The sequence below is a fragment of the Aedes albopictus genome, chromosome 1 (genome assembly GCF_035046485.1).
Source record: "Aedes albopictus strain Foshan chromosome 1, AalbF5, whole genome shotgun sequence".
Taxonomy (NCBI): Eukaryota; Metazoa; Arthropoda; class Insecta; order Diptera; family Culicidae; genus Aedes; species Aedes albopictus.
The window spans coordinates 289,491,838-289,518,949 of NC_085136.1; the positions used below are offsets into that span (position 1 = coordinate 289,491,838).

The 27,112-nt window shown below is 39.4% G+C and overlaps 1 protein-coding gene and 1 long non-coding RNA gene across 3 annotated transcripts; both read right to left on the reverse strand.

The window, feature by feature from the left end:
- Positions 1–108: 108 nt before the first annotated feature.
- Positions 109–14,817, reverse strand: LOC134285685 (mitochondrial pyruvate carrier 1-like). Of its 2 annotated transcripts, none has more exons than XM_062846958.1 (3): positions 14,515–14,817; positions 13,874–14,125; positions 109–1,271 (listed from the first exon to the last, which is right to left on the reverse strand). In XM_062846958.1, the coding sequence occupies exons 2-3, from the start codon at positions 14,043–14,045 to the stop codon at positions 1,066–1,068; spliced, it is 378 nt and encodes a 125-aa protein (XP_062702942.1). In that variant the 5' UTR covers positions 14,046–14,125; positions 14,515–14,817; the 3' UTR covers positions 109–1,065. The 2 variants fall into 2 exon arrangements, with proteins under 2 accessions (XP_062702942.1, XP_062702943.1); XM_062846959.1 differs by lacking the exon at positions 14,515–14,817 and adding an exon at positions 14,249–14,449.
- Positions 14,818–18,943: 4,126 nt separating this feature from the next.
- LOC134285686 (uncharacterized) lies at positions 18,944–25,610 on the reverse strand. Its single transcript, XR_009996539.1, has 3 exons — positions 25,127–25,610; positions 19,512–19,678; positions 18,944–19,447 (listed from the first exon to the last, which is right to left on the reverse strand). It is a non-coding gene; the product is annotated as an uncharacterized LOC134285686 (long non-coding RNA).
- Between the last annotated feature and the right edge of the window lie 1,502 nt (positions 25,611–27,112).

The following is a 27,112-nucleotide window of genomic DNA, read 5'->3' on the forward strand; positions in this document are numbered from 1 at the left end:
TTTATCCCCTCCAACAAAGACTTAGAATATTTCAGCAGTTTTAAGATTTCCTGATTTTTGTTCTTTCATAATCTGGATTGTCATCTACAAGAAGTTCGACGCTTGATAGGCAGTTTAAAATTTCTTTTGAGTAAGACATTTATTGTGAAAATACCTGCTTCACATATGTACAAAAAATAGTTTCCCGTAAAACAGTGTGCCCGTACTTTCCGATTGATCTCGCCTCGTTATCTCTGTCTGGTTACGTGATGTGCGATTTCGGTATACTTTTTCGATAACCAGTTGTTGCTAAAGATATAGGATTAAAGGACCACTTATGGCGAGATGATCAACATTATTGGCAACTGAATCTGTTTGATTGTTGTTCATTGGGTCTATTACAAGAGTACGTAATTAAATGGTTTATGTCTTTTATTACAATAGGTTCAATTGTAGTAATCTCCACTATGGTATCAAAACTCAAAAGTGGGTTGAGCGTTGGGTTTTTAATTTCTATTGAACATTGGCTGAAGTTAATCCTGAGTTTCCCGGCTACAATTTCCTGTTTTATGTTACATCTTAACTTTTCCTAACTTTAAATTTTCATAATAGTGCAACTATGGAAAGACTACGATTCGTGCAAAAGTGCGTTTGTAAAAGTTTGTATCCTGTTTGTCAAGTGTTGTATGTTTCTAAAACTTTGTTTGCGCTCTAACCCCCTTTTTCCCGAGCTCCCTTTTGTTTCACTTTTCCACCGTAAACTAATAGTACCCATATAAGTAGTACTGAGGACGCACTGGGCCTTGTTACAAGCTCCACAAAACAACAAACACAAAAAGTTCCGAAACAATAGTTAAAGCTAGTGAACTACCAGAATCATATTCCCTACTCTCACGAAAGCAGCACCTTTAAGGCTTGACAAAACAGCTTCTGTTAACTAACTAGTATAATAGATGTGCCAAACACTTTCTTCCCCACCCCGCACATAGTTAGATCTCGTTTGCTAAAAATTGTTCTAGGTTCGATTCGATTCGATTGTTGATCCATTCGAGAGATTTCCACCACACAATTCGGCTGTTTTTTTGCCTACTTTTTTTGTGCCTCGGCAGGGGAATCACTCGTTTGCTGTTGCTGTGCACGTTTGTTACCACCCAGGTAGTTGTACTCCAAACACCGGCCACCCTGGATGCTCTGGGCAGTGAAGTTGGTGATGTGGCACCCGAACAGTAGCAGATTGCGCGGTTGCACCTTCCAGGCGAAGCGCATGAACACTAGCGAGTATAGGCACAGGGCTGGAAGTGGATTGGGGAAGTGCAAAAGTTGGTTATTATTCATTTGATCTATTCTACGAATTCTTAAAAAATGGATATTCACTATTTAATAAAGGGAATCACTTGCGAAAGAATCTGACATCACTGTCTCTAGCGGATCATAATGAGATTATCCAAAAACGGATCTTATTTTCGGAAATAATACATGATAATACCCTCAGGTATCAGAAGGACGGCTCCAGAGGCACGTTATCCTCCATTTGTGACATTTGTGCCATCGTTTTTTATTGGAATTCATTCATCATTCATATTTCTACAGAAGTTTTTTCAGAGTTTCTTCTAGAAGGATTCAGTGATGCCTCTAGGAGATCCATCAGGGATTCCTCCAGAAAATTCTTCGGAGATTCCTACAAAAGTTTCTTCAGGGATTAGTCCAGGATTTCCTTCGGAGATTCCCACAGGATTTTTTTGAAGATTCCTCTTCAAATTCCTTCAAAGATTCCTCTAAAATTGCAATCAAGGATTTCTCCAGAAATTTCTTTAGAGATCTCTTCAGGATTTTCTTCATAGGCGTCTCCAGTAAATCCTTCAGGGATTCATTCAAGAGGATTTGGAGATGCCTCTAGGAGGATGCCTGCGGTATATAATTCGTGCATGGTGGCCTCACAATTGGATCTCCAACGTGGAGCTCCATCGTCGATGTCATCAAAAGCCGATAGCGACAGAAATTCGGAAGCGAAAGTGGAGGTGGGTCGGCTACACTCTACGCAGAAGCGGGAACGAAATCTGCAAACAAGCGTTGGATTGGAACCCAGCAGAGGCAGACCCAGAGGCTCATGGCGGCGTAGCCTCCATAAGGGAAGTCGACAGAAATTTGACCTGGCCACAGACAGGTCAAGGCTAGGGTCAAGGAGATGGCTGGCAATCGCCCGGCATGGAGTGGAGATCTTTCAATTTCGACCCTCTGCACCACCATGGGTGCTCAGGACTGAAAGTTTGTAAGTCTAGGAGTTTCATTATTATTTTGTCAGAAGACCTCTTAGAAATTCCGACAAGAGTTCCTTTAGGGATTCCTTCAGGAGGATTCAGGGATGTCTCCTGGAGATCCATCAGTGATTCACCCGATCCTTCAAGGATACCCACAGGAGGTCATTTAGAGAATAGTCTAAGAATTCCTTGAGATATTCCTCCAGCAGTTCCTTCAGGAATTACTCTAGAATTACAATCAAGGATTTGTCCTGGCGTTCCTTTAGGGACCTCTCTAAAAGTTTCTTCAGCGATCACTACAGAAGATCTTTCAAGGATCACTCCAGGGGCTCCATCAAGGGTTCCTTCTGGAGTTCCTTCTGGGATCCCTTCTGGAATTTATTCAAGGATCCCTCCTGGAATTCCTTCAGGGATTCCTCATAGAATTCCTTCTGGGATTACCCCAGAAATTTCTTCAGTAATTACTGCAGGAGTTCCTCCAGGAATTCTTTCATAAATTTCTCCTGGAGTTCCTTTTAGGATCCCTCATGTCTCCTGAAATTCCTTCGGGATACCTCATGTAGATTCATAAGAGATTTTTCTGGACTTGCATAAGGAATTTGTTTCAGGTCTCAGAAGTTCTTCCAGCAATTTATCCAGGAGTTCCTTCCAGGATTCCTACAGTACTACTGTTCTTTCAGGAATTGCTCTATAAGTTTCTTCAGTGATCTCTCAAGTTCCTTTAGTAGTTTCAGGAGCATTTAGAGATGCCTCCTGGTGTTTAATCAGGAATACCCTTTAGAAGTTCCCTCCGCTATTCCTTCGTGAATTCGTGAATGGTAGTCTTCCAGAAGTTTTTTGATTGATTTGTCTTTATTTAAGAGACTTTCAGCCCTTGGCTGGCTCGTTTCTCAGAAGTTTTTTCATTAGCATTAGCATTAAGCAAGTCGTGCAAATTCGTAGGTGGTTCAGTCCCAGGGAAATGTAAAATCTTTACAAGAACTTCCCGAGGTAAAATTTGTAAGACCAGCCGTTTCTCAATTCGGCCGGCTGTCGGTAGTCTTCCAGGAGTTCCCTCAGAGTTTTTTTTTCAGGAGGATTTAGGTATGCCTCTTGGAGATCTATCAGAAATTCCCACAGGGCGGTGTTACTTTTCCCCGAATGTCGGTTCTCCGAATGCCGTTTACCCGCATAAATACGCTTCCCCAAAAAATATGTTTATACATTTTTTTAAATTTGATGTACTATCAAAAAATCATTAGATGTTAAATTTCCATGAAATATTTTTTTACCCTAGGCCTCTTTTATGATGTTTTATTTCTTAAATGTTTGTTACTATTACAACTAACACTTCCTACCAGCTAACAGTCATAGTTCTTAGTTCGAGTTCTAAGGTTACTTGACAATATAGTTAAGGACAGACTTGTTAGGTTCCTAAAGTGGCCGCCACAATGGCCGACTTTGGCACCTACTCACGATTTAGAGGGCACAAATCTCTTTGTAAACAAAACCAGCGCACCTGATCTGCTTATTTGAGACTTATTACAAGTGAGCAAAAACAGAATAATAAAATGCACTGTTGTTTGAAGCTTGCTTCTTGAGATTTGTGCGTCTGAAGTTTGCACTGTAGAAGCGGGATTTCTATAGGTTTGTCCTTAACCCATCAACGCCCTCTGGAGCTGGCCTTCTGATACACTATCAGATAGCTATTGATGTCCTGAACAACCTTGCCGAAGACGAAATTCTTCTATGTAGTTGGATTCTCGAGATACAGAGGTCCTGATCAACTTTGCTGAAGACATTTTTTTTTCTATGTAGTTGGATTCTCAAGATACGAGCGCGACAATATTGGCAATGGTTATTGACGAAACACCTATCAAAGCACAATGTTTCATGATCACTAGCGCCACCTACTGGAGCTAATACGTACTAAATTATGTACTATCGGAGAGTTCTTGATCTCCTCAACAACTTTGCTCAAGACACCAGTCTTCCAAAATGCTTCATTTCTTCGCAATTATCGCGAAAGTTACTGATCTATAAATAGATCACTGGGCGTAGGGTCTTGTACCATTTGGGCAGGTGTACCTAATTTGGGCACTTGCCGCTATAACTAAGTCAATTTCATACCCTTCTTCTTTGTTTGATTTCGTTCCGTATCGTTATTTTTCTGCTGTAACTTTACCACTGTGTTTACCCGTGTCAAACAGTTTTAATATAGTCGCATTTTGCTCTGACCTGTAGTTAAAGGTTGTGTGAACATTAGTGCAGTGAAAATTTACGTATTGATAGTGAATTGATAGAGAAAACGTCGTTTTGATTTCGTCAGTGAACTCTGTTTTCCTATTCGCTGTTCCCTTTGTGCACTTTTCCGGCTACCGTACTTTTCGGATAGACATAGCTACGCTGTTGCATCCAACTCTTGCGTGCAAGTTAGAGCATCTCCACCGGTGTAACAAAATCTGTCTCATCATGTCTACTGCGTGTGATCATTGCGCTAAGCCTGTTAAATCAGATGAAGAGTCAGTTACTTGTATGGCGTTCTGTGACAGGATGATCCATTTACGGTGCTCTGCCAACGCGAAGCTCAACAAACCTTTCATGAACATTGTTCAATCTTGTCCAAATCTAGCTTGGATGTGCGATGAATGCGCCAAGCTCATGAAATGTTGTCGGTTCAAATCAGCCATGGTGTCTTTTGGCTGTGCGCTCGAGGCGATTACCGAGAAGCAAGAACAGGCCCATGCTGAATTAAGGAAGGAAATAGCTAACCAGCGACCAGCAGTCGTCCCGGTCCTGTGTTTGGGATGGTTGATGGGGTCTTCCGAACTCCTAGCATCGGCAAGTATAGTGAACCAATAAACATTGCGCCACCTGAAAGCATTTCGGTTTGCAGGAAAACCACCGGTATTCCCTCCCGACAAACGACATCCGATACTGCTCGAACTCGTCACAGTTCTACCCACTGCTCAACTTCGACTAACGTAGTCTCCGATTCGACACCGGGACGCACAATTGCCGCCAGTCTTGAGGAAGCCCCTGATCCTCCCAGCACAGTCGAGCCCTTCCCGCCAGCGACCAGCAGTCGTCCCGGTCCTGTGTTTGGGATGGTTGACGGGGTCTTCCGAACTTCAGCTATCGGCAAGTATAATCAACAAGTTATTACTTCTCCACATGATGGCTTCCCGATTTCCAGTGCTGCGACCCCTCGGCAAATTGACCCCTCGGACATTACAGTTTACTACCAAAATGTAGGCGGGATGAACGGCCTCCTGGAAGACTACCATTTAGCTGTGTTGGACCAGTGCTTCGATGTCATCGTCTTAATCGAAACATGGCTAGACCCCCGTACTACCTCTAGCTGCATTTTTGGAGATGCATACGAAGTTTTCCGCTGCGATAGGAATGCAAATAACAGTCGAAAGGCTACTGGAGGAGGCGTCCTCGTAGCAGTTCATTCCAGGCTAAAAGCTAGGCTGATCGAGAACGATTCATGGAACATCATTGAACAAGTTTGGGTGGTAATTCAGCTTGGCGACCGCCAACTTTTCCTATGCGCGTTATACATCCCTCCGGATCGGGTTCGAGATGTGGATCTTATCGATGCACATTGTAACTCTGTCGCAGTTGTTACGAATATCGCAAATCTTTGTGACGAAACGATGGTGCTGGGCGATTTCAACCTTTCCGGCATAGCTTGGTTCCCAACTCACAGTGGTTTTCTTCGTCCTGATCACGAGCACTCTACTTTTCACGTCGGAGCAGTAAATCTTCTAGACAGCTACAGTACCGCCACTCTATTTCAAATCAATAGCGTTTTGAACGAAAGCAACCGTGTGCTTGACCTCTGTTTTGTGAGTGGTCGCAGTACTGCTCCTAGTATCTCGATGGCACCAGCTCCTCTAGTTAAGGTTGTTCGCCATCATCCACCTTTATTAGTCGCCATCGAAACAAATGTCGTTCGCGATTTTATCAACAACCGATCTGCTGTGTCTTACGATTTCCGGAGAGCTGATATACGTAGCATAGCTGAAGTGTTGTCTGACCTGGATTGGGAGCTCATCCTAGATGCATTCGACGTGAACATCGCAGCGCAAACCTTTTCCAACATCTTGGGGTATGTCATTGATCGACACGTTCCAAAGAAAGTCGTACGAACTGATTTCAAGGTTCCGTGGATGACCAGTGATCTTCGATCGCTGAAAAGGACCAAAAAGGCAGCCCTTAAACGATTTTCTAAATTTCGCACTATGCCACTGAAACACTATTACGTAAGATTGAACTACGAATACAAGCGTTTGAGTCGTTTCTGCTTCCAACGATATCAGAGGAGAATAGAGCGACGGCTTAAATCGCATCCGAAATCCTTCTGGAGCCACGTGAACGAGCAGCGTAAAGAAGCAGGGTTGCCATCGTCCATGGTATTGAACGGCGTAATCGGTTCAACGCAAGAGGAAATCTGCAATCTGTTTTCTACAAAATTCGCAAGTGTGTTTGAAAACGAACAGCTTTCCACTGATCACATCGCCAGCGCAGCACGAAACGTTCCCTTGGCTAATCAAACGCTCATTATTACTAGTGTAAACGTGGACACTATCTCGAAAGCGGCATCACAGCTAAAAACTTCGTTCAAGCCGGGGCCTGACGGTGTTCCATCTGTCTTCCTGAAGAACAACATTGGACATTTGCTGGAACCACTTCGATTGATCTTTCAGCTCTCTCTGTCTACTGGCATTTTTCCATCGTGCTGGAAAACGGCTGAGATGTTTCCTGTATACAAAAAAGGAAGCAAGCGAGATGTTAACAACTATCGCGGAATCACATCACTCAATGCGGTAGCGAAGCTGTTTGAGCTGGTTGTTATGGGTTTCCTTAATGCGCATTGTAAACAATATATAAGTGCGGATCAACACGGGTTTACTACTGGTCGCTCTACAACCACAAATCTGCTGTGTTTCACGTCGTATATCACCGATAGTATGACTATGCGCACTCAGACGGATGCGATATACACTGATCTATCTGCCGCATTCGATAAGCTCAACCACGACATTGCGATTGCTAAGCTTGATAGACTTGGAATTGGTGGTAGCCTCCTGAGATGGTTCCGTTCATATCTCACAGAACGTCAATTGATTGTGGCAATAGGAGACTCTCGCTCGTCGAGTTTTTGCGCTACGTCAGGTATACCACAAGGTAGTCATCTGGGACCGTTGATTTTCCTTATCTACTTCAACGACGTGCATCTGGTTCTCAAAGTTCCTCGGCTGTCCTTTGCGGACGACCTGAAGTTATTCCTGCGTATCCATTCAACTACAGACTGCCGCTTACTTCAGGAGCAGGTCAACTGTTTCGCAGAGTGGTGTAAAGTTAATCGTCTCACCGTTAACCCTGAAAAATGTTCATGCATCTCCTTCTCGCGAAAAAAGCAATCAGTGCCTTTCGACTACAAGATATTCGACACGCCTATCGGACGAGTGCAGTGTGTTAAAGATCTGGGCGTGCTGTTGGACTCGCATCTAACATACTCTCATCACATATCCTTTGTCGTAGATAAAGCATCGAGAACCCTGGGTTTTGTGTTCAGAGTTGCGAAAAATTTCACCGACATTTACTGTCTGAAAACGCTCTACTGCTCCCTCGTCAGATCAACGCTGGAATACGGATCAGCAGTCTGGAGTCCTAACTACAATAACGGCACTGAGCGAATCGAATCAGTTCAACGTCGATTTATCCGATACGCGCTCCGTAGGCTACCATGGAGGGACCCGCTTCGCCTTCCGAGCTACGAAAGGCGGTGTCAGTTGATTGATTTGCAACCTCTGCGTGTACGAAGGGATGTTTGTAGAGCCTTGACCGTGGCCGATACTCTTCAAGGGCGAATAGATTGTGATTCTATATTACGACAAGTGAACATCAATGTTCAACCACGGCTGCTGCGGAACAGTTCGATGCTGAGGCTTCCACTTCGCCGTAACAATTACGGGATAAGAAGTGCTCTACTAGGTTTGCAACGTATTTTCAACCGTGTGGCATCAGTCTTTGACTTCCATCTGACAAGGAACGTAATAAAGCGAAGGTTCACTGACTTTTTCAATAACTTGACATAATTTTAAGTAGGAAATAGTGTACACATGTGACTCGTAATGTAATTTCTGTTTGTGATTTGTGACATTTTTAAATAGTTTTAAGTTCTTAATATCATTGGGACTACAGAAAGTCTGTTGATGTAAACACAAATAAATAAATAAATAAATAAATACCGATTGATTTGAAATTTTGTATAGAGTTAGGCACGTACAGTATCTAACTCTGTACACAAATTCAAATCAATCGGTTTGATATTGACTTAGTTATAGCAGCAAGTGCCCAAAATAGGTACACCTGCCCAAATGGTACAATACCCTAAATGGGTTAATACTAATTCACTAAAAAATTTACCTTCATTTTCAAAGAAGGCAGTTCGGAAGTATTAATGCTATAATTATTGATAATATTGCAGCTAATGTAGTTACCCTAAAAATATCACCTTCTTTCAAGGCAGTTCTGCAAGTTTCAATGCTGATGTTATTGTTATAAATAAAGCTAATGTCGTTTCACTAGAAACTTTCCCTTCTCATGTAAATCATGTACAAACATAACTATATTTCTAATGATTCAAAATTACTTTTTACGCGTTTCAAGGAAATGGGCATTTGGGGAAATAGACATTCGGGGAAATGGTATTCGGAGAAACGGACATTCGGGGAAAAGTAGCGCAATCAAAAATTAGTATACCACCTCCAGGGATTCCTTATGAAGTTCCTTCAGAAATTTCTACAGGAGTTCCTACAGGGATTAGACCAGGAGTTCCTTCAGAGATTCCTTAAGGAGTTTCAGGGATTCGTGCGGATTCATCCTGAATTCAATTAGGGATTCCTCCAAAAGTTCTTTTAAAAGATCTCTCAAGGAATTCCTTCAGAGATTCTTACAGGAGGATCCAAGAAAACCTTCACGAGAATTCAAGGATTTCCCTAGAAGTTTCTTCAGGCATTCCTACAGAAGTTCATTCAGGGATTAGTCCAACAGCTTCTTCTAAGATTTCTCCAGGAGTCCTTCCCAAGAGGATTCCTCGAGAGCTTCCTTCAGGAATTTTTCAGGAGTTTTAGCAGGGATCGCGTGTGGAGTTATCTTGGAGATGTTTCCTGGAGGACTTACATTAGCTAGTTTTTTTTTTCGAAAATGCCTACAGGAGTTCTTCTAGGAGTTCCTTCAAGCATTTTCTTAAGGACAGACTTGTTACAATCCCTAAATGGCCGCCACAATGGCCGACTTTAGCACCTACTCACGATTTCGAGCGCACAAATATCTTCGTAAACAAAACCAGTGCACCTGAGCTTTTTATTTTAAGCTTATTACAAGTGAGCAATAACAGAATAATGAAATGCACTATTGTTTGAAGCTTGCTTCTTGAGATTTGTGCGTCTGAAGGAGTTTCTACAAGCATTTTCTTAAGATTATATTAGGGTTTATTCACAAATATCATAACGCCAAAATTGGCCTGTTTTGACACCCACCCACCCCTCCGTAACACTGTTCATATGGGAAGAATAATTATTTGTTCGGGATGTAACACCATGAAGGACACCCACCCACCCCCTCCAGCGTTATGACATTTGTGAACAAGCCCTTAGGCATATCTCCTGGAATTCCTTTAACCGTAGTGTGGCCAGCAAAAAAAAAACACCCGTAGAATGCCGGCAGGGTACCCGGGTACCCACGAAACTGAAATGATCATATCTCCGTCAATTTGCCACCGATTTTATTTTTTTTTGGCTCATTCAACTCACATACTCATTATCTATCGATGTAGTATTTGATTAGACCGGTCCGATCACAGTGGGTTCCGGGAAATCCGGATTTCCGGGCTTATGTTTTTGTACAAAAAAATGCTTGGAATTTTCGGTAGGATAGTGGCAATATCGGTATAAATCATCATAAAATTGCTTCAGCATATACCTAGTATCTGACAAGCCTGCGATCATAAAACGTGTTGACTATATAGCTGCGATTTTGGATCAGGCCTTCTGTGGGGCCATGGCTGGCAATGGCCACTATACCGTATACGGTATCCTAGGCTCAACAATGTGGGATTAAATATGGTATAAGGACATGCTCCCGAAAATCCGGATTTTTCGAAAACTACAGTCAACAGATCGGCGCAATCACATATTTTCTAGATAAATAATGAGTTTCTGAGTTAAATGAGCCAAAAAAAAAATTTGAAATCGGTGAAAAATTGACGGAAATATGATCATTTCAGTTTTGTGGGTACCCGGGTACCTTGCCGGCATTCCACGTAATAAAAAAAATCAGCGGCCCCTCCCCCCGACCCTCCTCACTTGGAAATTCGGTCAACTCCGTTAATAGATATATATTCACGAGTGCTAGGATCTGGCAGAGTTTCAACTTCCTACTCTCAATAATCATAGAAATATCGAGAATTGAAATCGAAAAAGGTACCGGGATACCCTGCTGGCCACATAAGGGTTAATCATCTCGCATGGAATTCCTACAAGAATTCTTCCAAGATTTCTTTTGAAGGAATGCTCAAGGATTTCCTTCTTGAGCTCCTCCAGGTCCAACTTCGGGGATTCCTGGACTTTTTTCGGGAAGTCCACCTGAATTCCTCCTGGGGTTTCCTCAACGATTTCTCCTAAAGTTTCCTCATGGAAATCCTTTTGGGATTCCTCCTGAAAATCCTTCGGGGTTTTCACCTGAAATTCCACCTGAAGTTCCTTTGGAGATTCCTCCTGCAATTTCTTCGGGAATTCCATCTGTATTCCTTCACGGATTCTTTCTAGAGTTGTTACTGGAATTCCTCCTGAAGTTCCTTCGGGGGTTCCTCCTGGAATTCTTCCGAGGATTTCAACTGGAATTACTTCCAGAATTTCAGTTGGAATTCGTTCTGATATTCCTCCTGAAATTTCTTCGGATATTATTCCTGGAATTCCTTCCAGAATTGCTGTTGGAATTCCTCCTGTAATTCCTTCAAAGATGCCTCCTGGAATTCCTTCGGAAATACCTGCTGGATTTTTTTGAGGATTTTTCCTGAAATTCCTTCGTAAATTCCTCCTGCATTTTTTCGTGAGTTTCCCCTGAAATTCCATCGGTGATTCCTCCTGAAATTTCTTTGGGTATTCCATCTGTAATTCATTCGCGGATTTTTTCTGGAGTTCCTTCAGGAATTCCACTTGGAATCCCTTTGTTAATTTTACCTGGAATTCCTTCTGGAATTTCTTCCGATATTACTCCTGGAATTCCTTCGAGGATTCCCCCTGAAATTGCTACGGACATTCCTCCTGTAATTTCTTCTGATTTTCCTCGCAGCCTGGATTTCTCTCTAGGGTTCTTCCGAAAATTCCTTCGAAAATTCCTCGCAAAATTCATTCGGGGACTTATTCGTGGAAATTATTCGTGGATTCTTCCCGGAATGACTTTAGGAATCCTTCCTGGAATTCTTCTGAAAAATTCCAATTAGGAATTACATTGGAAGTTTCTGCAGGGATTTCTCTAAGAGAAATTCTTAAACTACAGTGTATCAAACAATTGTCCGTACAGCAATTTTTCTGTCAAAATGATTTTTCATTCAAATGTTTATAACTTTTTTATACGTCAATCAAAAACGCTGAAATTTTGACCAATCATATACAGATTTTTCATATTTTTTGTAGCGAATATTAAACCTCGAACGAAGCTGCATATGAAAGCCTTAGGTATAAGCTGTAACACAAAAAATATTGAAAAAGTTTCATCAAGTACATATTGAGATATAATGTTTAAAAAATCTTATAAGTTTTACTAAAAGTTCTACAATTTTCAGAAAACTTATTCGATCTCGCTCAAAATTTTACCAATGGAGCTTCAATATATGGTTTATGATTGGTCAATATTTCAGCGTTGTTGATTGACGTATAAAAAAGTTATAAACATTTGAATGAAAAATTATTTTGACCAAAAAATTTCTGTACGGACAATTGTTTGATACACTGTATGTACCGTGGGGTGCCCTAATTTCGCGCGGGTCCAAATTTCGCTCACTGATAATATTTAGAGATCAAAATCATAGAACTAATTGTTGAATTGTCCAAATTTTACTTTAGATAGCATAGCTAAAGTGAAATTTGGATAATTGCATTACACTGAAGTTTTTTTTTACGACGGTAATGGTCCCGCGTAAAAAAAAACCGCGTAAAAAAAAACCGCGTTATTTCAAGACCCGTCGTAAAAAAAAACCGCGTTATTTCAAGACCCGTCGTAAAAAAAAACCGCGTTATTTCAAAAAACGTCGTAAAAAAAAGTCAAGTCACGTTAGATGTGGTGCTGACTATTTTACGCGTGTTTTTTTAAAAACCCGGATTTTTTTTACGACGGTTTTTGAAATAACGCGGTTTTTTATTACGACGGGTCTTGAAATAACGCGGTTTTTTTTAGGACGGACCGCGTAAAAAAAACCGCGTAAAAAAAACCGCGTAAAAAAAACTTCAGTGTATTAGTTTTATGAATATGATCTCTAAATATTATCAGTAATCGAAATTTGGACCCGCGCGAGATTAGGACCTCCCATGGTACCAGGAATTCCTGCAGAAGTTTCTTCAGGGTTCCGTGCCACAGTTTCTGCAGGGATAAGTCAATAAGTTCCTTCAGGGATTCCTCCACGAGTTTATTTCAGAGATTCTTCCAAAAATTTCTCCAGGGATTCATCCTGCAGTTACGTTAAGGTTTCTCCTGAAATTCGTTAGTGGGTTTTACCTAGAATTCTATCGAGGGTTCCTCCTAAAATTCTTTCTGGAATACCCAAAAAAAATCCATTCAGGAATTTCTTTGGAAGTTTCTGCATCAGGAATCTCTCTAATGTCGTTTTCGTTTTTGCGGTGGCGCTACACCGGTGGAGCACTTTTTTTTGTAAAGTTGTCAATATTTTGGTTTTTATACACGCACACCAATTTAACTACACCAAAAACGTTCGGTTTTTTCAGGGAAAAGTGTAGCACGAAACGGTGTAGCACCGCCGCAAAAACGAAAACGACATAAGAGAGATTCTTGAACTACCAGGGATTCCTGCAGAAATCCTTCAGTGTTCCGTTCAGCAGTTTCTGCAGGGATTAGTCCAGGAGCTCCTTTGGAGACTCCTCCACGAGTTTTTGGGAAATTCCTCCAGGAGTTTCTCCAGGGATTCCTCCTGCAGTTTTTTCAAGGTTCCTCCTGGAATTCCTTCGGGGATTTCCCTAGGATTTTTACGGTGATTCCTTAGTCTAAATAGTACGACCTTCTTATAAAATTTGATAGTTGCAGAAGCTTCTACGAAAACAAAACAAAAACTGCATCAAAATCGATACTTTATTGCCCTTCAATGGCAAAAGAATAATGTGTGCTAAGGAAAAATGCAACGCGGAAAATAGTGTCCAATTTGGAAAAGTGTTTGTGGTGTGAAAGAAATCGTCAAACTACCGTGTGTTCAAGGACAGACTTGTTAAAATCCCACCTAAGTGAATCAGTATTTCTTCAATATCGCAGTAATAGACCATACCACAACGATGGGATCAATTCAAATGCTAGTGAAGATAAACCGTTTCCTCTAACACTCCTCTTAGCACCCTTGCACTCTCATATCTTACCGGTGGTCATCGTCCCGGAGATGATCTTCGGATCCTTCTTGATGTCAGCGAGAGCCGCGATCGGAATGCCCCAGTTAGCTACCGGACCCCAAAAGTGGGTACTCATCAGGTAGTCCCGAAACTCCTTGCTCTTCAGGCTGTCGACCAGCTTCCTTCCCAGTGCGGCGGCCATCTCTCCTTGATTATCGTATCACGTTCTACCGGGGCAATTAGGTGTAGCTGGTCAGATAGGGAACCGACTATATGAACGTGCTAGAAAGTGAATTGAAAAGAATTCATCATCGTCTGTTCAAAGCAAGAGTAATCTGTGGTAATAAAACAAAAATCACAATTCAATTATTCTCGTCGCTCGCGGATTGATAAGATTAGGCTTACCGACTGAGCCACTTATAACCGCCCTGGTTCACAACGAGCTGCTAACCAGCAGCATCAACATCTGCCACGGTCGGTCCTTCTGCCTAGCCTTATCAATGGGACGCGATCGTACGAGCGAAAGTTTGGCTTTTCGATTAATACCTCACTGATTGGTAGTTATATAATTTTTGCCAATTGAGACGTCTATTTTGTGATTCTGATTCGCTTCTAATTGAACTTGAGGTGCCCTCCCACGTCATACGTATACGCACACCAAACACACTTACCGGATGGATAGGGTCCCGCTGTCCTCGGGTATGTCTGTCCAAGCAGGGAAGGGACTTCGGTCGGGAAGGATTCCGGTCGGATTGTGTACCAGGTGCGCGCTATCGCACCCTCGCTAACTTAGAACCTGAACAGCACACTAAACCCGATCCGACTGAAGCGAGAGGAACTTTTTGCGTCGGTTTCGGTGGCCTTGTGTTGAATAATATACGTAACGAGTTGAGCTTGTGTTGTTTTCGCGTATGCTCGCTGGCGTAAACATAAAAAAACATTGACGAGATATCACGATTTGACTCGCCGTTCGTCATCGATCGGCACTGCGTCGCGACGCAAATTCGCGAGAATCAGCTGCGCCGCGGCGGTTTGACAGCGAGAACTGTCAGTCGCAGTCAACAAAAGCCAACGTACGTAATATATCAGGTAATATATTCCCGCAAGTAAAAAAAAAGTTTTGAAGTTTGCAATCAAATTTGCAATGATTATGTAAGAACGTCACACTTCTTGTAAAATTAAACTTTTGGATCCTAGAAACAATTATTAAATTGCATCATTGAAAGATACAACCAAGAATACAGGAAATATCGACATTTGAAAAGAAGTGCCGTTTTAACTTAACTTGCATGCAACTTGTATGGCACACGGGGGCCCGGGGCAAGAAGGTCACCTTAAGCATTTTGAAGTAGACATGAGTTTTATCATTTTTAGGGTGATATGGGGCGAATTTATTTTTCATGGTCAGTATTGCATTTTTTGCACCGTATTCGACCCCCTGCAGAAATTTTTTGTCACACCACAATATGTTCCCACCAGTTTTAGCATACATTTTACGTACACTGAAAAACAAGAGAACCCAAATTTGAGTATTTTTAAACTCATTTTTGAGTTCTTTTTTGCATCCTGTTTCTTTCGCTCTCTTTATTGTTGTCAGAGTGTGAATAGCAAAACAACCCAACTTTGAGAGTTCGATGCGGGAAGCCAAAATTGAGTAAGTGGCACAGTACCGAAAGTTGAGTAATTTTAACTGACGGTTGAGTAAAAAGAACTTTGACTTTAGGTACTTTGGCCGTATACGCCTAAATGCAAACTACCTACCTAAACATCGACTCCAGCAACTCAAAATTGGCTTCCCGCACGCAACCTCGAAGTTGGGTGGAATGAACTCACTTTTGGGTACTTTTGTTTTTCCGTGTACGTTTCGCTACTAGAAATTTTAAGCATCGGTTACACTTTTTGGGTGGTGCATGGGAAAATCGGTTTGTTTACTTGCTACTTTCTTTGGTGTTTGACGTGTGAACAAATATTTAAGACGATTGAACATTTGCACGATAATCTATAAAGCAAAGCAAGATGCAATATAATGAGTAAAAAATTTTCTAAACTACAGAAACTATTTGTAAGCAAGAATGAATGCTGTTAATCTACAATATAACAATAACTCAGCTTGCAGACATACAGGGATGTACTTTTTTGGACAATTTTTATGCAGGCCCCCGACACGGCCTATATCAATGCATTGGAATCATGGTAGACAGGATGTCCTGGGCGCTACAGTCTGTTTATAACACACCCGCAAAGAGTGAAACCAAATCTACCTATCGAACTGTCAAATCGGCTACCTATCGAGCACGCCAGCAAAATTATGAAAACAAAGTCTGGCGAAAAAGAAGAACAATAATCAAAAGAAGCCGTCTTTGCATGTCTCTATATAGGATACTGCAAGATGACGTCACGAAGCCGTGCACTGACAGTTCAGCGAGCTTGTTTACATGGACTTAGTCTCTGGCGGAGATCCGGCAAAACTGTTTTTCGATACAATTTCAGTGAAACGGTAATTAGACGATTGATTTTGTACTAGTAGAGTTGAATATAATAGATATTTCCGTATCATTATGGTTTCGGAACGGAAAACGAAAATTTAATTTTCGCCGCTCGTTAAAAATTCTAACACCTTGTAAACAAGCTCGCTGAACTGTCAGACAAAGTGAGGTTAGATCAGGTGCTTGCAGTACCCTATATACAGTCTCTACTGGGCGCTAGTAAATAGCGCCCACTGTCAAATGCGAAAACATCAACAATTTTTTGTTTAACGTTTATTTTGGTTTGTTGATCAATTTTTGGAATCATTTTTTCCACCTCTTATGATCACAAAACACTTCAAATTCGATTTAATATTAATGTACGGTAAGAGGAGCATGCGATTAGTTGAATAAAGCAACCCAACAAACACGCATTGTGAATGTGCATTTCGTTAGTGGCTCACAACATCAAACAAAAGCTGCGTTTGTTGATTACACGCTCGTTTAAATTTGCACGAATATAAGTATAACCCTTTCGTGACGAACCAGCACAATTGTGCTGTTGAGCAATAACAGTTTTGTGTAATTTTTTCAACTGTTTAGTCTTTGGTTTACCTGATGTAAATTGTTTTGATAATTGAGCCATTACTTATACTTGCATGTGTGCAAATAAACTTTTGTTTATGTTGTGTGTGAAATTGACCATAACAAGTTAAACAAAAAGTGAGCAAAAATTGTAAAACATGAAAAAGTTTTATCTGTGGCAAATTTTTAATTTTCGATTTATCTGGGTGGACAAAGCTAGGAATTTAAAGACAAGGAGTAGTTCTAGCGAATGCCAAAGAAAAAATGTTGATAGGTTAAAATGTCTGAGAGTTCTGGAGAGCCAAATTTGAGCAATTTGTATGGAAATTTTACTTTTTTGAGCTCCGTCACGAAAGGGATAAGGCAGTTAAATGTTGGCTACGATAAATTTCATTGATGCCAGGGGCCTGTTTTTATGAGTTTTACCAGGGGAGTGACACTTTCTTTGCTAACCGGGAAAAACCCCATTTATCCGTTGCTAACCGTTGTTAACCGTGTCTATAACTGCTGCTCAGTGCTCAGCGATGAGCGACGGTTAGGAACGGATAAATGCGGATTTTCCGGTTAGAAAAGGATATGTCATTCCCCTTGGAGTTTTAGTCAATTAATGCAAAGAAATGCACATGTTGTAAAGATTATTAAGGATTATATGATAACTCAAAACACTTTCACGTTTGTATATCGCAATGATCACCTCCATCTGCTTGTGGTAAAGCTTGCTGGAGGTATATTCTATCATATACACATTAATAATTGAGGGGCCCAGAATCAAAGGGGTGTAAGTGACCATTTTGTCGATTTTGAGCTGAGCATATCATTAAATTCTTCAGATTTCAAGCTTTCAGGAACTTTTTTAAGTTTGTTTCCACGATGTTTGGAAAAATTACAATAAATCTAAGAAAATTTGGTTGATTTTGAAGCTCCATACATTTTGTATGGAATGAAAAATTGGTCAAAAACTTTAAACCTCATTTACTCGAAAGTGGGTTTTTGTCACTTACACCCCTTTGCTTCTAACCCCCTCAATTACAAATTTTCTATGTATTACAAGTGGTACACATGGTGCTCACTTGTAATGTTAACTTTCAAAGTAAAATCACAGTGGTGTTAAATTATGCGCATACACGAAACGAGTAAGAGACTTCGGCACATATATTCCTTGTATTCCAACGAAACATATTGCAGAAGACGGCATGATTATCTGATGCTTTATTTTTAGTAAACTTTTGATTCTGGTAATGTACATTGGTAATGTATGTATTGGAGTGACAGTGGAATTTGATGTTAAAAATTAACATTATGAGTGAGCACCATGTCTACCACTTGTAACAGATTGAAAATTGGCAATTATCAATGTGTATATGATGATAGAATATACCTCCAGCAAGCTTTACCACAAGCAGATGGAGGTGATCATTGCGGTACATAAACGTGAAAGTGATTTGTGTTATCAAATATTCCTTAATAATCTTTACAACATGTGCATTTCTAGTTCTACCTACTACACCCAGCTCAAACACAGTGCAGTATTTTCTTGCACCGGTGGCGATCGGGTGTCAAAACAGAACAGTACCTGCGAATAAACGAACGATTTCGGTGCAAGTTTGCTGCATCCGGTGGTAAAATGGTGCAGGCGGTGCAAATAAACGAATTCGACATAAATTAACGACTTATGTGAAATATTTTGTTCTACAAATCGAAGCCGGAAATTTACAGTATGTAGAATAGGCGGTTAAGATTGGTTACCATAAAAAATCGCTCGTTTTCTCGAACAAATTTTTCGCAATACAGTAAAGAATACGGTCAATATATTATCCAGTTTCTCGTTCAATTCACTGCATAGCATATGTTTAGAGAACAGTTGAACCATAAATTTGGAAGAAAAATGAATAATATATGTGATACTGGTGATTTATGGTTATTCACTGTAGAATATCTGGAAAGCGTATTGTACATATTAAGTTATGTACACTATTTTGTACTGTTCTTTTGTATTATTAGTAAGAGAAAAAAGGGAACAATTTGAATAAGAATCAATGAAACAAGTGAATACGTCTAGAAATATTTTACTTCAAGTACAATAACTCTAAAAAAATCCATGGCATATTTTAATTTGCCGACTCCACCACCCCTCTCTCCCCGTCAGATTGTGTCGTAGTGGATGAATATTCCACCTGATTGCAGTCATTAAACACTAATTCTAATGTAATTTAAAAACACCTCCGACTTCCGCTGAATAAACTGTTCCTGGATCCGGATGTATGGGTTTGCTGCTGCTACTTGAGCCGATCAGTTTTTTTTTCAAATCGCGGTACTGATATGCTCTTCGCCCGTTTACCTCATTCATGGATCCCTCTTCGGAGCTTGATAGCCAGTTCCTCTTGATTGTTTCCGTATACTCCAGCAGCATTCTTCCGGAGGCCGCCCCAGCAATATCTCAACAAAAATCGCTAGCCTTTGCTTTTCCCTATGGATGGAAGTGCTGGAATCGTTTGGCGTTCTCCTCAAGCGGCTGCAGGGAACGAGATGATATTAAGTTTTTGCGACCTGAAACCTGTAAAGAAAATTCCACACGGGAAATTAGTTCAAAATCATCCAGTTGAGAAACGAAAACTTACCTTTGATTCTACTCCAGGTCAAGGCAGCATTGTAGATCGACTCCGCTTCCGAGAAAGTGCTTTTCTGGCGGAATATGTCCCCTTTTCAGCTGGATTGGCCAACCGGCTACCGGTCATGGTTGCGAAATCTGTTTTTTTTGCTTTTTTTTTTTCATTACAGTTTGGCACTTTGAAAAGAAAAACAAACATTGGTGCCTCTCATCAATACAAATATTATTAATAAAGTAGATTTTATTTTGATTCGTATAATATGTACAACTGTTTGTAAAAGCGTTGAGAAAAAGTAATGAATAGTGAGATGTATAGATGTGAGTGCACTGCGCTAATAGAGTAGCTAACCATTTGACAGAATGTGGTGATATATTGCTACCATTGTGAAGGAATTTGCACCTCCATATAATTCGACAATGCCTGGATAGTATGATGTAGTGTTACTGCTTGACATGGATTACACAAACTGTCATTTATAGTGTCTGGTAATCTGTTCCTTATTATTCAACACACAATAGGCTCCTAAAGTCCTATCGGGATTCTTGTTTTAAACCACAATATATGGTTCAAGAGTACATATTTACTCATTTTTTGACGTTTTTATTAACCGTAGTTGAAAATATATAATTTTTATTTTTTTAGCCTTTTGTCTCGTCCCTAGCTTATAACACATACTTTGAGTGATTTTTTTTTCACCGTGTATGTCAGATAGGAACATTTTTGAAATCCCAGTGCGAAAAATGTCGAGCTCAGTCACACAAGGTTGACCTCAAATGTCAAAGTAGAACTATTTACCATTTTACTTATTTCGAATTTTCTCATTATTCCTTTGTTTTTCAAGTTCGAGTAAAGTACAATTTCGATTAGAATACCATGCTTGATCGTATTATTCAATATAAGCGACATTTCGTCTTTAATTTTAGGACCCTATTAGCTGTTCGAGATAAAGTTACCTTGACGGATGAAATGAGCTTACTGTTTGGACATTATGACAAAGGGTATTTTGTTATTCGGGTGTTAGGTACGATATTTCCCATACAAGCCACCCTCCAAAAGTTGCATACAAGTTTACTTACTAACATAAAATATTTAAATCTATTAAGTTTGATTTGATAAAATGAAATATTTTGCATGAGTCGTTAGTTTAGATGTTAATAGGCTCATAAAGTCCTATTGGGATTCTTGTTTTAAACCACAATATATGGTTCAAGAGTACATATTTACTCATTTTTTGACGTTTTTATTAAACGTAGTTGAAAATATATAATTTTTATTTTTTTAGCCTTTTGTCTCGTCCCTAGCTTACAACACATACTTTGAGTGATTTTTTTCACCGTGTATGTCAGATAGGAACATTTTTGAAATCCCAGTGCGAAAAATGTCGAGCTCAGTCACACAAGGTTGACCTCAAATGTCAAAGTAGAACTATTTACCATTTTACTTATTTTGAATTTTCTCATTATTCCTTTGTTTTTCAAGTTCAAGTAAGGTACAATTCCGATTAGAATACCGTGCTTGATCGTATTATTTAATATAAGCGAGATTTCGTCTTTAACTTTAGGACCCTATTGACCAATTTATTCTTTGGTTGCTTCAAAAAATATTTCCATGCTTAATGGTTTGCAATAAAAAAAAGCCCAAAATCGCATATTTTGTCGTAGATAGAGACATCACTCAAAATTGTGACCTGCTGGAGCAAATCAGAGCCCAGATTCGGTTTCAGTGGCTCAAAATCTGTCAGAGACACATAAGTTTGCTCTTGAGACAAAAAATAAATTGAGCTGTGTTTTTAGAAGAAGAAATCGTGGAGGAATTCCTGAAGAAATTTCTGGAGAAATCTCTTAAGTAGTTCATGGAGGAATACCAGATATAATTCCTAAAGAAACTTGGAGAAATCCCGGACGCAATTTCAAGAGTTTCTGAGGGGATCCGCAAACAGTTCCTGCAGGAATTACTGGTTTAATTCCCGGAGGAGTTCCTCAAAGAGTACAAGGGAAAATCCCTGAAGGAATCCTTAAAAGAGTTCTTTTAGAAATTTGTAAAATAAGTTGCTCCTGAAAGAATCGCAGAAGGAATCCCCGAGTGAAGTCCTGCAGAAATTCTTGGAAAAATTTCTGGAGGAACTCCAGGAAAAGTTACGGGATGATATCCTCTAGAGGAATGCTTGTAGAGATTCCCGGAGAAAAAATAGGAGTTATGGTTGGTACACAAATTATGTCACGCAAAAATCGTAATTTTTCAACCCCCCTTCCCCCTATGTCAAACTTTTTGTATGGGATCTCAAATTTTTTGTATGGGTAGTCACGCTCTGCAAAACCCCGCTCCCCCCCCCCCCCCTGATAGCGTGACGTAATTTGTGCACGACCTCTCAACAGCTTGAAATTTGTATGGTGGCGTAATAAATTCTCTGTTACTGTAATTAATCCGGAAGAAACGCATAGGTATATTGCGCAGTTAAAAGTGCGACGAGGAAGCGCGGAATCTCAAATAAAAGTGCGATTTGGTGTCTGATCGTTTCGGTGTCTTCATCGCACTTATTCATTAGCTCATGATGAATGAGTGCGATGAAAACACCGGAACGATTTGATGCAATATCGCACTTTTATTTAAGATTCCGCACTCTGTCGCAGTCCTACAGTGTTCTACACATATGGTCAATAGCGTGGTTCAAAAAATCGTTTTTGGCTGCTATGGCTACTATGTTTCACTGTAAAATGCAGTGATGCCCACCAAATAGTCAAGCCATCATGAGTAAAGATTTCAATTCTGGATAAAAATCGGTAACTAATTAATGAGGCGTCCGATTTGAATGCGGTCTTCGGCAAAGTTGTAGCTGCTAGAGTAGCCTAGGAGTGCCAATGGTTAACTAGCCCTCTAGGGCACTTGGGGAAAAGCTACGGTCGATTGAATGAAAAACTTCGTTTTTCCATAGTAATTCCCATACAAACTTTGAAGGGCTTGTGCAGTCCCAATTTTAAACCAATTGAGCTCAAATTTTGGGAGAAGGCATATAATCTGGTTACGAATTGAATAAGCGGTGTGGAGCAAAAACGATTTTTTGAATCACGCTAATGGTCAAATCTCAACCGTTACGTAGTTATTGAACTCCCCATGTTTTTGACTCTTATTGCCTTAACTGGCTATAACTTGAAAATGGTCAAACTTATCGCAGTTTTTTACCCTTATTCGAAAGATTATTGAATTTTCTATCAAATGGCATCTTTGAACCGATTGGTTTAGTTAAATAACTAAGTTTTCTAGAGCAAAAAGCTCAAAAGTTGTGTGTTTTAATTTGTTTATGTCAATTATCTTTAAAAAATGCGTAATAATTTAAAATTCTTTCTTTGGCAAAGTTGTGGCCTCTGTTCCACTCTACAATTCGTTCTTTGACATCAAACTTCTATCTCTTATCTTTTTTTTTTTGCAATTTTGATTTAAATTTCGCATTTCAGATCATAAATTTGCAATCGTCATGGTAGCACTTTATTGCGCACTGTGGCGCACATTTGAATCAAAATTGCAAGAAAACGATAAGAGTTCGAAGTTTGACGTCAAAGAACGAATTGTAGAGTGGAACAGGGGCCACAACTTTGCCAAAGAAAGAATTTTAATTTATTACGCATGTTTCAAAGATAATTGACATAAACAAATTAAATCACACTATTTTTAGCTATTTTGCTCTAGTAAACTAAACTTGCTATTTAACTAAACCAAACTATTCAAAGATGCCATTTGATAGATCGACATGATTCTTTCACTGTTGCATTCCGCCAGGGCTCCGACGTGTTCGTACGAAAAACAATTAGGAAAAGTGACCGGGAAGGCAAGAAAAACGGTAAAATCAGAAATTCAATTTTGAGGGGCGTTTCTTCATGGAACTGGACTGCCCCCACTCGCATAACTGTCCCATTTGACTTTTCATCACTTTTGAGTTAACGTTATGAATAGTCATCATTTTCGATGTACTTCCAAAAACAATAATAAAAATTATGAATTTTTATGTCAATATGTGAAAAAAAATACCAAGTCATGAGCGTCCCATATCAAAAGTACCCGCATAACAGTCCCATCATGGATTTTTGTGTCACGTAACACAAAACTGAACAACTTTGTAGTGATTGTAATATTTTTTACAGTTATATATTCATGTGCAAAGCAATCTGTGAAAGTTTCAAGATGATCGAAATATTCTTCAAATTTTGGCGATTTTCCAAAGTTTCATATGGAAACAAGTTTTCAAACTTCAAATGCTGTTTTCTCAATTCCTACTTTTTGCAAATGGGACTGTTATGCGAGTGGGGGCAGTGGATGTCATAAAACAGAGTAGGCAGGCAGTACGACGTTTGCCGGGACTGCTAGTCAATAATAATTTAAAAAAATAGAAGGACAAATTGTGTATCAACTTCCTTTCTGCAAATAGATATCAAATAAGGTACCCCGGGGCAAATGAGAATCCGGGGCAAGTGAGACCTACGGCTATAATTTTATCATTTTTTTATTTTTAAGCCAAACATTCTTCATGGAAAACTCACACCAACGGATACTTTTGAATTTAAAAATTGTTATTGTTCTCACCATAAAGAGACCATATATGTTCTTGTTGTTTATATGCAATTTTCAATTCACTAAGTGATATTAACGTACTCTACTGTATTTGTCGTTTAAAAATAGAATATCAAATAAAGTGAAACGTTTTCGGTTTCAGGATAATATTTGGAGTGCTTGCAAATTGTCTTAAGCGAAAAAGTTGTGATTTATTTTTATTTAAGGACAGACTTGTTAAAATCCCAAAATGGCCGCCACAATGGCCGACTTTGGCACCTACTCACGTTTTCGAGGGCACAAATCTCTTCGTAAACAAAACCAGCGCACCTGAGCTTTTTATTTTAAGCTAATTACAAGTGAGCAAGAACAGAATAATGAAATACATTGTTGTTTGAAGCTTGCTTCTTGAGACTTGTGCGTCTGAAGTGAGACCTATGAGAATAAACAAACACAATTTCATAGTTTGATCTCGCTGTCTTCAGCCTAAGTCGAAATTCCCACAAAAGTGAAGTAACAATTGGCACCTTAAGTAATCAAACGAGAAAATAATACTTAATTTCATCTATTCTGATAATGAAGCTATTGTTTGAAATGGTTAAGCCTTGGGTAGAACATTTTTTTTGAAACCACCTATTTTTCATACTAAATGAATGTAATTTTTATAATTTTTCGTTTTTCGTTGCATAATGAGTTTTTCTGAGTGTTAAGGAACCGGCCATAATGTATGAAAAATTGGAAAACGACTTATTCAAAGTTCACGATTTAAAAATCTTTATTTAATGATCGAAAAATTATGTAAGGAAGAACATAACATCTGTAAATCTTGAAAAATCTTTTGGCGAGATTCATCAAATACTTAATATGAAAAGCAAGTTTGGAAATCTTCCGGCATTTAACTTTATGGCGCTTTTTGTATAAAAATCAATTTGTTTTGCACAATATGCTATGGTTACATGAATTTTTTTCTCAGTGATTCGTTATTATGTATGTTACGTAATTTATGCACGATACCACAAAACACTTCCAACATAAATCGCTAAACATTGTTATTCGTATAAACTATTTATAATTTATGCTACCTTTCATACATATATGCAGCAACTATATTAAGTTGTACAAAAACTCCGAATGAGTCCCACTTGCCCCGTGATATGGAGTAAATGAAGATCTGCTCCACTTATCATTATATGCATAACATATCGAATGAAAAAAAATTGAAACAGTTTTAATGCCCGTTATTAAAGAGAAATATACCAACAATGTCTTTTAGAACCATTGGAATTATTAAATTAGTTATGTTTAGAATATTTTGGCATGACAAAACCAAACTAGCCTCTTTACTATTACTTTAGAGCTTTTAGTAGAACTTGTTACTTCAGACTCTAGTTTAATTTAAAAACACTTCACTAATACTTTACTTTTGCAAAAGAAAATAAAAAATGAATAACTCTTTTAAAGAAAAACTAGAAAGGACGAGCAAATTCCTTTTAATTCTACTACTGTGCTTATCTTCGGACAGATAGGCCTATTTCGTCTGTGACTTACAGACTTCTTCAGTGTCAAGTGCTCGACTGAGTCGAGCACTTGACACTGAAGAAGTCTGTAAGTCACAGACGAAATAGGCCTATCTGTCCGAAGATAAGCACAGTAGTAGAATTAAAAGGAATTTGCTCGTCCTTTCTAGTTTTTCTTTAAAAGAGTTATTCATTTTTTATTTTCTTTTGCAAAAGTAAAGTATTAGTGAAGTGTTTTTAAATTAAACTAGAGTCTGATGAAACAAACTAGCCTTTTTTTAGGTCCCACTTGCCCCGGGGTACCTAATATCAAAAACAACAAAAAAGGACCGTTACGCTTCTTCGTTTGATCACGAAAAGTATTGGTTCTTGTTGGCACCACGAGTGTGCGTCTTGCTCTGTAGAGTAAAGATACATTTATGCCCGAGACCTGACAGCAATCAAGCTGATCATAAGGATTTCTAAAGGAATATATGGAGAAATCTCTGAAGAAAACTCCGAAGGAACACTTGCAGAAATACCTAAAAGAATCTCTGCTGACATTCCTTTGGAAATCCCTGGAGAAAGCACTGGAACAATCAGTGGAGGAACCTCTAAAGATATCCCAGGATAAATTCCCGGAGGAATGTTTGGTGAAACTCCTCCTAGAGAAATTCTTGAAAAAATCTGTTGAGTAATCCATGATGGAATTACTATGGAAAAATAATTTGGAGGCATTTCTGCCTTGTGCAGCATAGTTGTCGTAAGATAATTCCTATTAACATGGGACAACTATGCTGCACACGGCAAATTTGTCGTTGTATCCTTGCAGAAGTATCTGTAAAATATTCTGAAGGAATAGTGGGAGGAATTGCTGAAACAAGTGTTGGGAAGATGTGCAAATGTTTTTCGAGTTGCCCATCGCAAGGATCCGTATCATCAATATAGATGAATTGCCAATATCAGTGGTTTCCAAACCATGGTCACGGACCTCATGGAATACTCAAGAATCAAAAGTGTAAGGATGCAATGAAAATTATTTTCCGATTCTGCGCCAATTTAACATTGCAGTTGTGCTGCAAAGCTCAGTGATTCTCAATCTGGAGTCACGGGCCACAACAATTTCTCAAAAACCAAAAGAGCTAAGAAGTGCCCATGTGTTTCGTATTGGTCTGGGACGGGACCCGTCAGGTGCTAGTGCAAAAACGAAACCATTTGCCTGTCAGATTAGACCGTTTCTGATTGGTCGATTTGTCAAAAGCAGCGTTGCCTCCCATTACGCTCGTTATTAATTAATAAAGAAGGCACTTTATTGTTAAGTTAACCGTGTTGCTAGTGTGTGAACGAAAAAAAAACCAGATTCTACGTCCCTTAGTGAGCACTTACTAAACTGTAGGTAAGGGGTTCGCAATATAGAATCACGGGCCACGTGAACTTCTCCAGCTTTGAAAATTCTAGAAAGAAGTGCATTTTATTTCGGATTGACTCTTTCAAGAAACTATAATTAGTATTGATGCTTTGAAAAGATCAGTGGCTTCCAATCTATGGTCACGGGACACTCGAATTCCTCAA

Bases quoted from the DNA above. Each gene is read 5' to 3' on its own strand.
- LOC134285685 (XM_062846958.1), bottom strand. From the start codon at position 14,045: ATGGCCGCCGCACTGGGAAGGAAGCTGGTCGACAGCCTGAAGAGCAAG. The intron at 1,272-13,873 runs GTAAGATATGAG...ATCCACTTCCAG, and splicing joins CTCCGGGACGATGACCACCG to CCCTGTGCCTATACTCGCTA.